The sequence below is a fragment of the Talpa occidentalis genome, unplaced genomic scaffold (genome assembly GCF_014898055.3).
Source record: "Talpa occidentalis isolate TD23 unplaced genomic scaffold, MPIMG_talOcc4v2.1 talOcc4.6, whole genome shotgun sequence".
Classification (NCBI taxonomy): Eukaryota; Metazoa; Chordata; class Mammalia; order Eulipotyphla; family Talpidae; genus Talpa; species Talpa occidentalis.
In genome coordinates, this window is record NW_023604972.1 from 126,859,209 (window position 1) to 126,876,877 (window position 17,669).

At 33.2% G+C, this 17,669-nt stretch overlaps 1 protein-coding gene across 2 annotated transcripts in view; it reads left to right on the forward strand.

Annotated features, from left to right (window-relative positions):
* Positions 1-16,205, forward strand: part of CDH9 (cadherin 9) — a 57,150-nt gene extending 40,945 nt beyond the window's left edge. For both annotated transcript variants that reach the window (XM_037529676.2, XM_037529677.1), the window contains 5 exons: positions 4,772-4,908; positions 5,351-5,472; positions 9,701-9,818; positions 9,932-10,183; positions 15,275-16,205. In XM_037529676.2, coding sequence (XP_037385573.1) covers positions 4,772-4,908; positions 5,351-5,472; positions 9,701-9,818; positions 9,932-10,183; positions 15,275-15,762 — 1,117 coding nt within the window. In that variant the 3' untranslated portion in view covers positions 15,763-16,205. The remainder of the gene's footprint in view (positions 1-4,771; positions 4,909-5,350; positions 5,473-9,700; positions 9,819-9,931; positions 10,184-15,274) is intronic.
* Positions 16,206-17,669: the final 1,464 nt, after the last annotated feature.

Genomic DNA, 17,669 nt, shown 5'->3' on the forward strand with positions numbered 1-17,669 from the left:
TTACTTTCTATGTGAATGTTTCTGTCTTATCATTAATTCAAGTAATAAACAATAAAACACATGTTCTATTACTCCATCTGTGACATCAAACTCATAAATCCACTAGAATGGCTAAAATAAAATGGTTGACTATACCAAGGATTGATGAGGATATTGAGAAATTGGGACCATCACACATACTCATAGAAATGTAAAAGTAGTTTCTTAAAAGTTAAACTTGTATCTGCTGAACGATCTAGTCTCTTCTAAGTACTAATCAAGAAAAGTTAAAGCATATAGCTATTGAAATACTGATAAACACATGTTTGTATGTAAACTCATGTCCAAATATGTATAAGCATATTGTAATATCCAAATATTTTAAGACAACTCAAAATATCAACCAATAGTGAACAGAGAGGCTAACTGTAACATTTTCATAGAGTGGAATATTATTCAACAATTAGAAGGATGGTCAATTTTAATGAACATATAATACTATCTCAATTTCCCTTCATTCTAACAATGTTGAAGACCATTTTATATGTTTATGTGCCCATTTGTTTTATCTTCAAGTTCACTGATTTTTTTCATACAATTCCTAACCTGCTTTAATGCCATCTAGTGTATTTTTATATATCATACATTAGTTTATTTTATTTAAAAATGTTATTAAGATATTTCCTTTCTTGTTTTTATGTCTATATTTTTCATTGCATGACAAATATTGTATTAGTGTGTTTAATGCTGAATAATTTCTCATTTTTTTAACATTGTCAAATGTATGATTAAGTAACTTGAATTGTTTAACCCTTTTGAAACTTGCCTTTGTTCCTTTTGAGAAGTCCTTTTTCTAGGATTAGTTTTGCCTTATTCATCAGGTCTGATCTCTTCAAGTGATCTGACAAAGCCCCAAGATTTATGAGGTTTTTCCTGCTTTGGCTAGTGAGAACAAGAGCCATTGCCAGACACATGCCAGTCCAGAGCATTGCTCCCTTCATCCCTGTGACTGGTCACCCTCTCTCATGCGTGTTCTGATCAGCATGCACCTGAAAAACTGAGTGGGATTCTCCTCAGGATTCTGGAGTTGTCTCCTCTGAAGTCGCCTGGTCTATAAATGCTAGTCAGCTTTGTTTACTTGAACTGTCAACAGCTGAATTCAGGGGCTTGACACAATCCATGCAGGCTCCACAGCAAACTAGGGAAGTTTAATGAATCACATTGTTTTGCTTTTCTCAGAGATAACTGTCTTTGTTTCTTGGTATCAAATGCATCAAAAATAATTATTTCATATATTTTATCCATTGTCTAGTTTTCTTACAGAATTGTAATTTCAGTGACCATATATATTTGCTAGAACAGTCAACATGCAATATGTCAAAATGCTTTCATTTATATAATTGCAGTCATTCATTTTAGAAAACATGGTTGCTTGAGAAATTTTGTAGAAAATCACACTCCTATAACTAACTGTCCACTCAGTAGATATTACAGTGATTTTTAATTTTACTTCTGTCCAGTATTTGAACTTTCAATAGATCCATAACTATTTTTATTAACTGTAATTCACTATACTATAAATGTAGGGTTATGTACTTTTTCATTTTTTTATTTTATATATTTTACATCATTTTTCATTTTTGCACAATGTATACATTTTCATATTGGTTATAGTCCCCGTACAATTCCCACCCTCCTTGTTTTTATCCTACTACCCACCCCTGTAGTGTGTCTCTAGTTTATAGTTGCTTGTTGATTTTGATTTTTACTTTAAACTTATGCAATTTGCAGCAACATGGATGAAGCTGGAAGGGATCATGCTCAGCGAAATAAGCCAGAAAGAAAAAGAAAAATACCAGATGGTCTCACTCATACCAGGAATTTATGATTATGTATTTTTATTAATTGTGAATATTTAATATTACATTTGATTTTATAATAAACATTTCTTGTGTAAGTAACACTACCTTACAGAGGCTACATCCCATTAAGAAAGTTTAGATTTATTGGTAATTGCTTTTATATGCATATACATTCACTTGTATATATTCTTCCTTATGTGTGGTAATTTTCTTCAGTACACAGCATTAGGTGTAAAATTTCTGGATCAAAGACTAATACCAATAGTTGCAACTTTGCTTCCAAATATGTAAAATTGGCTGATAATATTTTAAGTTTATAGCTCTCCCTGAAGAATTTATTTTTTATACGGTACTCAAATTTTGAAAACAAAACAAAACAAACAGTAAACAGAAATTTTACCTGTAAAATCTCAAGAATTATGACAAGGGAAATAAAATATCAAAAGAACAAATTAATTTCAAATTATGTTCCTAAAATCATACTGCCAAGTCTGCAATATACTGTGAAAGCCCAAAAATATTGAACATTGGTTGATTCTTGTTAACATTAAAAGAAAAAAATGTCTTCCAAGAAAATCTTTAGATTCCCAGGTATACTGTGAAAACCCAGCAATCATTCAACAAGGAGAATTCAACAAGGAGACAACACTGTAAAATGTGACTCTTGCTTGCTCAAATACAATTTAAAAGAATGACTGCTCCTGAGAGCAGAAATAGGCTATGATAAATATCATGGAAAACATTTTCCAGGGAAAGGTTGGGAGCTAATTCTCACCCACCAGTAAATCTGTTCATCAAACATATTTTCTAAAATACATCTGCTACTTGCAACATGAGATTATGATTACAATTAGCAGCTGTTGTCAGCTCTGCTTCACCTCATTAGTAATCATGGATTTCCCAAGTTATAGGGTTGATTATAGCTTTACAGGTTCTGAAAGAACATGTTGTCTCATTTCACACCTATTTTATGCTTAACATAAAATTCAACAAATTTTAGAAGAAATTCTTGTTACTGAAGTGAAATCAAGAAGTAAGTACAAAACAAACTTGCTGGCAAGAAATTTTGTTGTGTCTCAGTAAAATATACCTGATTTCATCAGGCCAGAACAGGGAAATTATAGACTGGGAGAAGTGGAGAAAATTCATCTATATCACTGCTTCCTTAATATTTGCATGATTTTATTACAAAGAGTAAAATAATAACAATGTAAAAATTATGTGACTAATATACACAAAGAAAAAGTTGAACTATTCAAACTTTGTATAGTCACTGCTTTTTGAAAGGTAATGAAGGTCCATAGCTAGAAATGTATTTTTAAAGAGCAGTGGTTGGAAAGGAAAAAGCAAAGCCATACACAAATTATACTGATTTAGTAGGATACGTACCTAGAATTCATAAAAGGAAGGGATGCTATTTTTGACACATCTCTGCATATTAATAAAATGTTCTGATGTCTGTAATTTAATATGCAGGTTTGCCTGTAGTAGAGGGAAATATATCTGCTACATGTCTAATAGTTAAAAATAAAACATCAAAACGAAAAGCCAACAAACTAAAACCAGAGTTCAGCTCCTGCAGGCCCAGTTATCTTGTGTTTTTTCCCTTGTTATTTGCTGTCTGTATGATCGGATCCTATCTCTTCAGAAGGTATCTCTCAAAATTTTTGCCAATGGTCTTCTTTTTTTTCAATTTATTGTCATAATTCAATGTAGGGGTATCGATAAATTATTTTTGTTTTAACAGGCCACCTGCCGGGACACTGAGATAGCTTTGTCCATTGTTAACTGTTTACCAGGCTCTTTCTGGTCATTGATTGTAATCTGATGTATTTATTATTAACAGGTGAACCAGAATGTTCTATTTCTGTGTTGAATATAGAATATTGGCTTCTAAATAAAAGAAAATTATCTCTAGGCTTTGGCAAATTGTGAGATATCCTTTGCACTGGAGCAAAATTCTGAATAAGGTCCTGGAAGCTTGCTGTGTTAATGTTAAAATGAGCTATATTTAAATTGTCAAAGGGATTCTCCTTCATGAATTCTTAACGTGAGAAATAGTGCTTCTCCATCTAGTAGGGGAGAGGGAGCGAGAGGGGTCATATAGGGTAGGGAAGAGAAAAGGAACTGTGGTGATGGATCACGGGTGTTATGGTGGTGAGAAAACTATAGGTCCCATGTAAGAGGGAAGAAATCAAATACCATCCAAAAATTAATAAAGATGAAAGAAAATAAATAAAACATTAAATCTAAAAGAACAAAAAAGTGACTTTCAAGGTTGAATCTAAGAGTTGGAAAGCCATAAATTCAGACCTATTTTGATCCACATAATCTTCAATAACTCATGGATGGATGTGTATAATGTTAGAATTGTTAACTATTTTTCAATCATAGAAACTCCCATGCTAATCTCCAGGTCAAGCAGCACAGAACACAAAGAGATTTTATTTTCCTCTTTGATCTTGAATGAGAACAGCAGGAAGAAATCCAACATTTATTCAGCCATAGCAGATAATGGCTGACTATTGACCTTTCCAACAATGGAGAAAAATGTATATGGCTGAATAATGTGAACTGAGTTACATTCAGCCCTTATATCTCGTTATGTTATGTTCTTTTCCCTTGCTTCCTTTGTGTTATTTTAGGTGTATTTTTATTCATAAGCAGAATCTAGTGTATTGGGGGCTATTACAATGTTCCAGTGACTTAAAATAACTCCAAAGTACACATAAATGTGTAGAATAATAATAATGGAAACAGTCAAGAATATTAAATTATCTAACTGACAATTATTTGAAATAAAAATTAAAAAGTTAGCATCATCTTACCGGTGACATCTTTATCAGAACACTGTGAATTGCCTGTTAACATTAATGAACTATAATAATTTAAAGACAATGCCTAGACTTATGAGTATTTTTTCCTTGCAGATACTCTGTTGACAGACATACAGATATGGACCGGATTTTCAGTATTTATTCAGAAAATGGCTCTATTTTTACGTTGAAGCCCCTTGACCGAGAATCATCTCCATGGCACAATATCACGATTACAGCCACAGAAATAAGTAAGTTTGCAATATATCCATCCAAACACATTATTTTTCAACAAAGTGGGAAAATATGGGCATAAAGTCAACCCTTTCTCTTGAGTAGAATGCTTTTATCACTAGCAAGATCTGGAAAATTATATTGATGTGTGTTGGGTTTTTAAATTATTTTTATTATCATCAAATGTACATTTTATCCTTCATTTTGTTTTACATTTTACTGTAAGATAGAATTATAATATTACCTCAGAAGATAATTAATCTAAGAAAATAATTTATTTTCAGTCATCTTTCATTATTGTACTTTCCATCTGGACCATGTAAACAAGCTGAGATATCCATCAGCAATCCAAAGAAGATATTGAATATCACAGAAATGATCTGTTGTTACAAAAGGGGCGAACGGTATCACAGCTTCTGTATAAGTGAGACTGAAATCTTGCACATGTTCTCATTGCAGATAATTCAAAACAAAGTAGCCACATCCCTGTTTTCATCAGAATTCTAGATATAAATGATCATGCTCCAGAATTTGCCATGTACTATGAAACTTTTGTCTGTGAAAATGCAAAACCTGGGCAGGTAAATGAAATTATTCTAAACTTAAATAATATTTCCTGATCACAAAGGTAGATGCATTGCATTTATTTATTTGCAATTTTTTTCCCATGAAAACTATTAATCCTCTTTTTCAGCTGTTTATCTCCCCTTACCAAAAAATTCACATTAATCTTAATATGATTTTATTTTTAATATTTTCCTTCTCTTTTTATGTTTGTTATGTTAAAAATCTAAGTTTGGAAAAGGAAATAACTGACTACAAATACTTTACATTTAGTAAAACTCGTTACAATTTTCATTTGGGTACCTATATCACATAATTTCAATATTACAATAATGTAATATGAGGGTGTGCGCTTGCCCTAATAATTATACTTAGGATATATGCAATATTATATCTTATATTTTATACAATATTTGATCATATGCTATTTTCCATTTTTACGATGATTTTTAAAGTAGCTTTAAATTATGAAATCCATTAATAAGAAACATATTTTAATTGATATACCAGTTGTTTAACAAATATAAGAGTTCCTGGATTCACAATTATATTATTTTCAATATAATTGAGATATTAATATTGAGTTATTTTCATGAATAGATCATAAAATTATTATTAAAGAAATATTAAGTATAAAATCAAACTGTTCAATGTTAATATAAAAATAATTACAGTAATTGTTTTGTGGGTGCCTTTTACCACTTTTAATCCCTTAGCACAGTTATTTTGGCATGTAATATGTTGCTTATGATTTTTCAACTTTATTATTATTGAGACAAAATCTTGTTTGTGCAGAATTACAAAGTCCCCTTATGAAGTAATATTTAGAGGCATCTCTTAGTTAAAGCTAATGAAGAATATGTTGATTTCTGACAAAATTTAATATTGTGCAATGACAGTAACAGAATATATTATTTAAACCAGTTATTTGCTATTTCCTTAAGGAAAAAAATAGAAGAAAAGAATCATGTAAGATTCCATCATGTCCTTTTAGATATAGGAAATAGACATACAGCCTTTTTTCCTTTCCAGTAGGGATTGTAATGGACTGAAAATTTCTGTCCTCTCAAATTCTTATATGAAGATCTAACTTCCAGCGGACCTGTATTAAGAGATAGGGGACTCCGTGGAAAGAATTAAGGTTGAAGTTCTAAGGGCTAGGCTCTGATTTGATGGGAATAGTGCGCTCCTTAGCGACCTCTCACGCTTCTGCTCTCTCAGTTTTCTCCCTCCTCATGCAAATGCACCAAGAAAAGGTCATATGAGGACAGAGCACAAACATATAAAAGCCAAGAAGAGAGCTCCTCTCATGCTGGCACCTTGATTTTGCATTCCAACTGCCAGAAATGTGAGAAAAGAAATTTCTGTTGTTTAAATTACCGGTCTCTGATACTTGTTATGGCAGCCTGACCAGATTAAGACAGAGATATGTGCCACATGCCACTTTCATTACAAAAATACATATGAGTATTTTATTTTCCTTTTACCAATAAGGAATCATTAAATAATTTTCAGATTAAAAAATATATTTTTTTTACTTTGTCACAAGTATGGAGAGCAGTCTCTGTTCTGTAAATATTTTGAATATGATTCTTAATTTTCATACATTAATTAGCTTTTTCAACTATCTCCTAATGGAGGTTTGGCTTGCCAACAAAATGTTACTTCAGCAGACAGCACTATAATGAGCATTTAGATTCATAACCTACATGGTATTATTTCCTCTGATATAATTCTCAATGGAATAATCAAATTTTATCTATGAATACTTATAGATACTACTAAATAGCTCTCCAAGTACATCATATACCAGTGATAAAACCACCAATTGTGGGCAATTGGATATTTATTAGTAACATTAAATTTAAATGCCTACCAATATTCATAGATCTTTAAGTAATGTTCATGTGAACTCCTACAACATCTTGGCAGTTGAATATATCTTCATACATGTGTATCTGCTTTTTAAAGTTTCACGTGTTAGTTCCTTTTGGAACTAACTACCTAGATTAAAACAACAGAAACAACAACAGTTTGCTCTAACACACTTCTAATTGCCAGAAGCCTAAAATCTATGTCTCAATGGGGCTACACTCTCTTTAACGACTCTAGCTGAGGACCCTGCCTTGCATTCCTTATCTCTTGGCTTTCCTAGCCCATGAAGCCAAATAACTTCAATCTCTGTTTCCATTGTGGAATGAATGACATTCCTTTTGTAACTTTCTTTATGTCTAAGTTTCCTTTTTTCTTATAAGAACGCCAGTCATTTGTAGATGAGCATCCACCCTAGCCCCATAGGATTTCATTTTAATTTAATTACATCTGCAAAGGTCTATTCTCAATAAATTCACATTCACAGGATTATTTGCCTATTAGTACGATGTTCTTTTATTGATTTATGTTATTGTTACAACACAAATTAATTATGTGTAATGATAAATTATAATTAATTCTAATTATTTATATATATTAATATTAATATTTTATGTCAATGTTCAAATACTAGTTCTAAAACGATATTCTTATTAAAATTAGCAAAATTAAAAATAAAATATATTTTAAGGTGTTGAGAAGTATTTTTCTCTTAAAATATGCTGAAAATGGCCCATTAAAACATTTCTAGAACTCAGAGTCATATAATCAAAGGGCAAATATTTATCATTTATGATATGACTTAAAGTTAGGTCATTGCCATTGTAAACCAGGAGGTTAAGCAAGAAGATTAGAACTTGTATATATTTTTTTCTTTTTTAAAAAAAAGATTTATTTATTTATTTATACAAGAACCGGGGTACAGGCGAGATGAGTGGGAGGGTGAGAGGACTCACCAGAGACAGAGTGGGGAACAGAGTAGGCAGAATGACAGAATACACTGCTGAGGGGAGCAGCGGGCGAGACAGGAGAAGTCTGCCCTGCCATTGGGGACCCTCGCTGGCCGGGATCAAACCAGCACTGCAGAGGCTGTGGACAGCTTCACAGTGCAGCGCTCAACCACCTGCGCCACCAGGGGAGGCCCTATATATTTTTTTCTTTTTCAAGCTTTAATGTTCCAAGGAGGAAAACATATATTTACTAATTTTATATTAATAACTGTGCACTTTCAGAAGCATTGTATAGCCTCTCAGTAAACATGCCACTCTACAAAATAAGTGGAATTATAGTCAATATCATATTAAAGAGGAAGAACTAACTAGTGAGTAAGCAGGTTGGTATGGCAATAGGAGTTACCTAGTAACCAAAATAATTAGTACATTAAATTAATGTAAAATTCCAATAATTGCTCATCACAGGATGGTGAATTTTTATACCTGGAAGTGTTGCAACTGTTTGTTTTGGTAGAAGAGAAATTTGAAGGAAAAAATAATTAAATGACTGTGATTTCAAGTCACACAGATGGCATACCCGCTACTAGAAAAACAGGCACCCTGATGTGTGGCTTAGTGCTTCTTGCACTAAAAAAAAAAAAAAAAAAACATTCAAAAGAAGTTTTTGCCCACTTGTCATTTGCTGTCCTATCCTCTCACCATGGCACAGCTCTGACTTAAAGTGAGCACAGCTAAGGGAATAATTTCTCAACTTCAACTTTGATTTTACAAAGCTTTAGAAACATTAATTTCTATATCTTTCTAAAATCCCCAAATGCTATTAAAGGGAAAGCAAACAATTTCGATAATATATACAATATGACTATAGATATGATGCCCTGTATTTTGAAAAATATTTTGCTTTCTGGTCTTATATCACACATTGCTCATTTTTCTAAAATTATATTAAGTGCTCTTAGTCTCTAGGACTGGCTGTGCCAAGTACTTTTTTTTTTTTTTTAAATGCATCTGTTATGTTCTCTGCCTTTGAAGACAGTTGTTAACCTGTTGGAGGCCAACAGATTGGTAGCGACATGATAATAAAATAGGCTAGTGCTTTCTAACAATGTGAAGAGAAGATAGATGTCAGAGTGACAAAATTTTCCTTTAATATTGTATATTGCAATGATCAGGAATCAAATAATGATACGTAGAGATACCCCATAAACTAAAACTTGATGGACTTTTTTAAAATTCTTCCTTTAAAAAGTTACATTAGACAAAACCATAAAAACTTTGGCATACATTTCTGATAATAGCAGTTATTTTTTTTTTCTTTAATGTCAGTGACATTTACAGAATAAACCCTGACTTAAAATATTTTGTGATAACAATACTTGCTTTGTTAATTTATTTAATTAGTGCATTTATTTGGTTTCAGTTGATTCAGACTGTCAGTGTCCTGGACAAAGATGACCCTCCCCGAGGCCACAAGTTCTTCTTCGAACCAGTGCCAGAATTTCCTCTTAATCCCAACTTCACCATTGTAGATAATAAAGGTAGAGACGACTTCTTTTTAACAACATAGAATGAGACCTGAAGATGTACAATTAAACACTGACCTGAAGCTTTTTAGTTTGCTCACCACTTTTTTTTTTCTTTTTAATTCTAGATAATACAGCGGGAATCATGACTCGCAAAGATGGGTATAGCCGCCACAAAATGAGCACCTATTTTTTGCCCATCCTAATCTTTGACAACGACTACCCGATTCAGAGCAGCACGGGCACGCTCACCATCCGGGTGTGCGCCTGCGACAGCCAGGGGAACATGCAGTCGTGCAGCGCTGAGGCACTGGTGTTGTCTGCAGGCCTCAGCACCGGGGCGCTGGTCGCCATCCTCCTGTGCGTCCTCATACTACTTGGTAGGTGGTGCCCCAAGGCTGGGGAAACTTGCAGGATTCCCTCCCTCATTGCCCAGTGACCTTGCACAAGAAGCACCCCCCTTTATAGCTGCAGATTGATGTTGAACTTTTTATTAAAGATTTATTTATTTATGCATACAAGAACTGGGGTACAGGCCAGAGGTGTGGGGGGTGAGAGGAGTCACCAGAGACACAGCGGGGAGCAGAACAAGTGGATCTACTGAAATACACTGCTGAGGGGAGCAGCCGGCGAGACAGGAGAGGTCTGCTGTGCCATGTGGGTATCTCCCTGGCCGGGGATCAAACTCGTGCTACAGAGGCTTCGGATAGCTTCATAGTGTGTGGCTTAACTCATTGTGCCACCAGGGAGGCCCGGACATTTTATTTTTTTTTAACTGTTATTTCAACTAGGAATAAAATTGAGTTTTTAACAGAAGGAATAAGCCAAGCTTATTCCAGAAACCAAAACACAAATCTAATAGTGATTGTCATATATATTATATATAAGATGCACTTAATGGGATATGCCAATTATAATATTTATTTATATGTGCAATTATATATTATAATTTATAAAATATATATTTAAAATAATATAAATATATTTATATGTATTGTGTTCAGTGCTAACTAACCATGGTCAAATATCTATGGACATTTAATTCAGCAGGTGTTCTAATTTTTATATCAACTCTCCAAGGTAAATACTTTTATGGTTGTACAGAAAGTCTATATAATTTACAGAAAGTCACTTATTTACAACATGTAACTAACATTCAAAACCAGATTGTTGTATTTTGGAATTCTCCTTTTTAACCATTAGTCTCAAAACTAGACTGTCTTTACATGTAGAGGAAGGTAAATTGGGGAGCATAGAATCTGGGGCTCAGTGGACTATGGTAAAGAATTATGGACACTTGGGGGGTGTGGGAACATAAATATGAAGAGATGTGAACCTACATTCCTACATCATCCACATTGTTGTAAATCAATATTAATGCAATAAATAGTGACATATTTTTTTAAAAAAAGAACTAAAGATTACAGAACTAAAGATTACAACTAAAATTAATAGCAAATACTAAATTAGGTTTATCAGCTGTCCATCTAGCAAGGGCATTTAAGTTGAGACAATATAACCCTTTTTTACACAAAAAGTGTTACATGTAGGTACAGGCCTCTAAATTCAAAGATTAAGTTCACTTTTTAGCATTGTGGCTTTACCTACTCCTGAGATATTTTCAAAATGATGTCACACTTCCAATAGCAAATGTTTTAGTTGAGCATGCCCTAACAGGACAACAATTTAATTCAATTAAACAGTTGTTTCACCATAAAACACCCCCCCCCCAAATTGTTTCCATCAAATATTCATCCAAAATGCTTATGCTTAGGACAGGAGAGTTAGCCAAATTTATGTTCCAATACTCATATGTGCTGGCTCCCTTCACTGCAAATCCTTTCAAGCTATCTGGATGAAATCCCTTTGGCCAGATATCCTTGTAGGACTTCAGTGGGAGATTGACAAAAGTGAGGGGAAAGCATTTGTCTCAGTTAAGATGATCCAAGTTTTTAGAAAAACATTTTCTCAGGGTGGTTTGGAACATGCACACCATGGCCATCGAGTCTGCATCTCCACCTGCTGCTACAAAGTTCAACTACTTTGTAAAATATTTTTGTATCCCCATGGAGATTAAATTTTGGCTTACCTTTTAGCTAAGTGCGACTGATTTCATATTTTATTTGCTCAGTTAGTTTCATTTTTCTAATTTACCACACAGCATGAAAATGTGTATAATTCAAATTTGATTTTTATTTCAATAAAATACACATACATATATAAAGACATGCATGCAAATGTGAGGAAGCAAAATGTCCCCAGATAAGTTTAGATATTATAATTCTATCAAGCTAAATCATACCATATTTTTCAGGAATTCTAGAAAGCTTTTGATTCTGAAGTCTGTCATCTTTCTATCCTGAGCACATATTTGTCATTTTGCACTCTCACAATTGCCTAAAAGTATAGTGGTTTTCTATTACTTTAGTTAAAATTGACTCTAATTCAGAAGGCTTTTATTATCAAAGTTCCTAAAACAAATTTGCTGTTATTTCAAGCCTTTATCCTAATGGTTAGACACAGTTACTACATTTCTATAGGTAAGGGAGTCCTCTCTTTGCAAGATAGTGACATAGGATAGACAATAATATTTAAGACCTACTCTGTTACAGTTTGAAGAAATATGTTTCTTAGTTTATATCCATGAGCTAGGGGGTTAAAACTTAGGACAGGGCCTCCCTGGTGGCCAAGGGGTTAAGTCTCAGCACTATCACCAATAGGGCCTGATTTATCCCATCCAGGGAGCTGACCCACAAGGTGCTGCAGACCTCTCCTGCTCCCCTTAGCTGTGTACTTCTGTCAGTCTGTCTGTGATGCTCCCCACTCGGTCTCTGGTCAATCATTTCACCACTTGCACCTCTGGCCTGAACCCCAGAGGTGTTTTTCTTATATGCAAAAAAAAAATCAAAAATATAAATAAATAAAATAAAACTTAGGGTGTTTTTTTTTAAACCTTTCTCTTTCCAAGGCACCTTTGGCTGTCACATGAAGAACCTATTCAGAATAATAATTCAATGCATAAGAATACATATGTAAAACAAGGGAAATGTGAATTAAATAATGAAAAGCAAAGTGTGCTTGATATTTGCACTTTTCTAGTGCAAATCTAATGATATTTTGAGAGATGTCATAATTATAATGCAATATACAATATCCATGACCTCTATTGGTATGAGTCTCACATATTATTACAACCACCATAATTTATGCTGATATTCATAGTAGGTATAAATGCTAAATTTGAGTTACAGATTAGTGAAAATAAAGATGTATTTGTTTTCCTTTTTTTTTTTCCCTTAGCACCTCTAAATTCTATCACATATTCCAAAACTAAGAACCTAGAGTCTGGAGAAAAGTTGCATATGTTTAACCTGGCAAAAGAGAAAAAAAACTAGGAACAGATCCCAAGGTTCATTTGTGGGAATTAGTAAATATTTTATTTGCTAAGAAACCCTTAAAATGATTTGAATACATAGTTGTTCTTTCATTTCTAAAAAGTAGAGATTATAAATTATTCATTAAACATTAAATTTACAAAGAACCATAGTTTTTACTGCATGGTTCATTAGTTTGGTGAATTTCAGATTTATATGGGACTTAATTAACTTCAGTTCATTCTTGAGTAAATGAAAGTACAAATATGCCTCATTCTTACTGAATAGTTTTTTTAAAAAAAAGTGTCCAAGTTTTAAAAAAAGTCTCCAAGCTCAGCAGACAGAACTGGTTCTGTGGAAGGTAAGTAAAGATACTTTAACAAATTTTTAAAATTCTTTCTGCCAATTAGAAGATGTGGAGGGAATTGTGTTGGTCAATATGACAGTAGCATTACATGAAACTTTTGTGTAGACAAAGGGCCGCAAGCCATGCCAAAGTGCAATTTCAGTGTGAATAGCTCCCCTGCATCTTGATACAGATTGAGAAAAAGAACTGTACTGTGTTGTGTTACATTTTCTTGTTTTTCTGTGAGATATACATATTTTTGACAAAATATTTAACTGCCCTAAAGTAGGGGGACCTAGTTTTTATTTCTCCCCCACAATGTGTAAATTGTGTTTTGGGGAACTTTTCTCAATGGAATTATTATATATATATAAAATTACGGATTGGTCTGTTTTCAGTGAAAACTTGTATTAAAAAAAAGTGACCTTTCTTACTTTTTTAAATGTATGTTTCAATTGTGATGTGTATTTGTCTTGCAAATGTTCACTGTCAAGTACTTTCATAACAATTTAAACTCCTGTATTAAGACAAGAAATAGGAAAGTATATGTATGGAAGTTCACAGTTAAGCCGATAACCGAGGTGTGTAAAGAATGTAAACACTACAACAAATAGAGGGAGTAAAATAAACATTTTTGCCTAAAATCTTGAATGCAACTCTGGAAGTCAAGGAAGTTGTCAGTAACAAGGTAATATCTGAGCTGTCAGGTAGAGTGAGCACATGTTAAAGATGAGTTGGAGTTTGCATTTTACCTTGGAGAGTTACACTGCAGATTTTAAACAACTTTTCAAAACTGGATCAGAAACAAAATCTAACTAAAAATATATGAGCTATGGTAAGGGATGAAATCAATAGCACATACATAGCTGTGTGCATGTGTGTGTGTGCATAGCATATATGTGTATATGTACATTTCTATACATATGCACACCATGTAATGTGTGTACACATAATGCATGGCATATATACATGCATCCATAGCAATATATGATGGGCATACGTACATGCATATATACGTATATATAGGAAAATATTTAGCATTTATTCCCTTGATTTATTAAGAAAATATGAAACTATGAGTGGTTTCCAGGGGTTTGGGTGACAATGTGGACACAGAGCGTAACTGCTTAATAGTTACAGGAGTTCTTTTGGGAGGGAGAAAAATACTTCTGAACTGGATAGAGATGATAGTACAACACTGTGAATTCACTAAAAGCTGTTGAATTGTGCACTTTTACATGGTGGACCTTAAGTGAATTTCATCTCCATTAAAAAAAAATCTTTAAAAAAAATATGAAAATATGAAACTACTAGAGGGTTGCAGGAAGGATGGAAACAAAGCAGGAAGGGTGCCCCACAGACTCTGGTAGAAGTCTCTGGGTGCTGTCTGTTAACATGCATCTGAAGAGGTCTGTGCCTACACCTCTGAACCACACAGTGTTCAAAAACAATGTTATCCCAATAGAAAAAAAATAATTTAAAAAGAAAATGTGTGTTTAGTGTTCAATGATTGAAATTTTATAGTTTTTGGAAGCATTGTTGAGGAGGAATGAGGTATCACGTAATTGCAGTTGACTAAATGCAACCGCCATATGTGAATAAAGCCTTTTCAATGTGCCCAACATCAGATGGAGGATTGGAAGTAATAAACTACCCTACAATATCGGCTTCTTTATTAATACATTGCATTTACTCATTGCACTCTGTCTCTGCCCCCCTCCCTTTTTCTCTCTCTCTCCCTCCCCCCATAGTTTTAGTTGTGCTATTTGCTGCACTGAAGAGACAAAGAAAAAAGGAACCTCTGATCATTTCAAAAGATGATGTTCGAGACAACATCGTGACTTACAACGACGAAGGTGGTGGTGAGGAAGATACTCAAGCTTTTGACATTGGCACTTTAAGGAATCCAGAAGCACGAGAAGACAGTAAACTTAGAAGGGATGTGATGCCTGAAACTATTTTTCAGATAAGGAGGACTGTTCCCCTGTGGGAAAACATCGATGTACAAGATTTCATCCATAGACGATTGAAAGAAAATGACTCAGATCCCAGTGCACCGCCCTATGATTCCCTGGCGACATATGCCTACGAAGGGAACGATTCTATTGCAGATTCGCTTAGCTCTTTAGAATCACTCACAGCAGATTGTAACCAAGACTACGATTACCTCAGTGACTGGGGGCCTCGTTTTAAAAAACTCGCTGATATGTATGGGGGTGATGACAGTGACCGAGAGTAAGAGTATCGTATGACTAATCGATGTTAGTGGATTTACTCTTTGTTACTAGATCGAGTGGCCTGCATTCTCTTCCTTGAAGGAAATTTTTTTTAAAAAATGAAATTATAAACAATACGTAGGTGTTGTCTTAGTAAGGGTTTGCTTAATCAGTAAGTTTCTGTGAATGAATACGAATGACATAGATTTAAAAAGTAATAATAACCAGTTCACCCTCTGCCTAACAATCTCCGAAGAAATTATATCACATCAATAATCAGTAAGAAATAACTGAAAGGCTTTTTGTGCCTTTTCTTAGCTATAAGAACTTTATAAATGTTTTCTTAACTGACTGACAGTCAACTTTACTATTAAAGCATTGTGCAATGAATTTGTAAATTAATATGGAAAAAATATATCCCTAAAGAAATAGGAATGACTATTACTGCCATATTTATTTAGTTGAAAAAATGTCTGTGTTAATTCACTCATATTTTTATAAATGTATATTTATATTTTTGTATTTTTATGAAATAAACTAGCATTTATAAATAAATTTCATTTTATTTAATTCCTAGAGGTAGTTCTGATTTCATTTACACAGATTTTTCTTTACATATTTAAAAGTAAAACATGATTTACCCAGGGAGAAGCAGTTAATCTACCATATGTGATCTGAACTAGAATGGAATGGGACTCCAAAAGTGCTTTCATATAAATCTTGATTAACCACATCAACCACTTAAATATGATCAAGTGTTTATCAAGCCACTGATGCTACTAAGTAGGATATGACAAACATTTGAAATATAAAACATTATATTTGTGTGTAATAAACTTTAAGGATTTTCTGCAGAAATCTTTGCTATGAGGTCAACAAGTGATTTTATTTGAGAGTAAATGAAGTGTATGCTATCGTGTACAGAGAACACATTTAAATAATCTTCCTCCATCAATAGTACAGTTTTCAGAACTATGTATGTGAAAGTATCTCAGTTTTTTTTTTCTTCATAATCAGATAATTCATGAAATAGGGTCTCAAATCTGAGTAACGTTTACAATGTGAATTGACAAACTGAATTTGATGGGATATGATGACATACTAAGGATTGGGGTAGTCCAGAAGACAGGAGACAGACCCCCCAAGAGATGGGAAAGGAGATTTATGAGAATCGTGCTTAATAGTCATCAGCAAATCTTTGGATGACTGCAGACAAAATGTTTGCTCGGATTTTGGCTTGTAGAATAAAACTTAAGTCAAAAAATAGAAAATATACAGGGAGATTACCTATTATCCATTTTCTCTGCCAACAATTATAATTTTCTCTTTCTTTTATTACTCATTCTTAAAGAAGCAAATGTCACTCTGAGGATGATTTTCCAATGAAAAATTTATATAGGAAAAAAGGAACAGTATCTGGTCTGCTATCAAGCAGTTTCAAATACCAAATACTTAACCAGAGTATCAACAGGCATTGTGTGTTCCATTACATTACTATGTTGTAAAATTTGGGAAGACTAAGACCATTTCAATAACTTTATCATCAATAGCTTACATATATATTTAATTTAATGCTATGAAAAATTATTGGCCACAAGACTTGAAATTATTCTAATTGTTGGAATTGCCCAGAAAACAAAAAGGGTTTAGCTGACAAAATTTTAGTTTTTTAAAAATACATCAGAAATAGATCCAGGTCCTAGATTTTTTTTCTCTTCTCTTTTTAAATGTTGGCGCTTGATGATATTACCCATTATTATGCTTATTTATATACAAACATATGGACATACATGAAAATATAGATTGAAATTTATGATCAACTCTTTTCAATAATGCAAACATACACCCAAATAACTTCTAAATTTCCACTTGCCTAGCAACTTAGTGGAATGCATTCAAGTATTAACTTCCAATTTTCATACCTAAATCT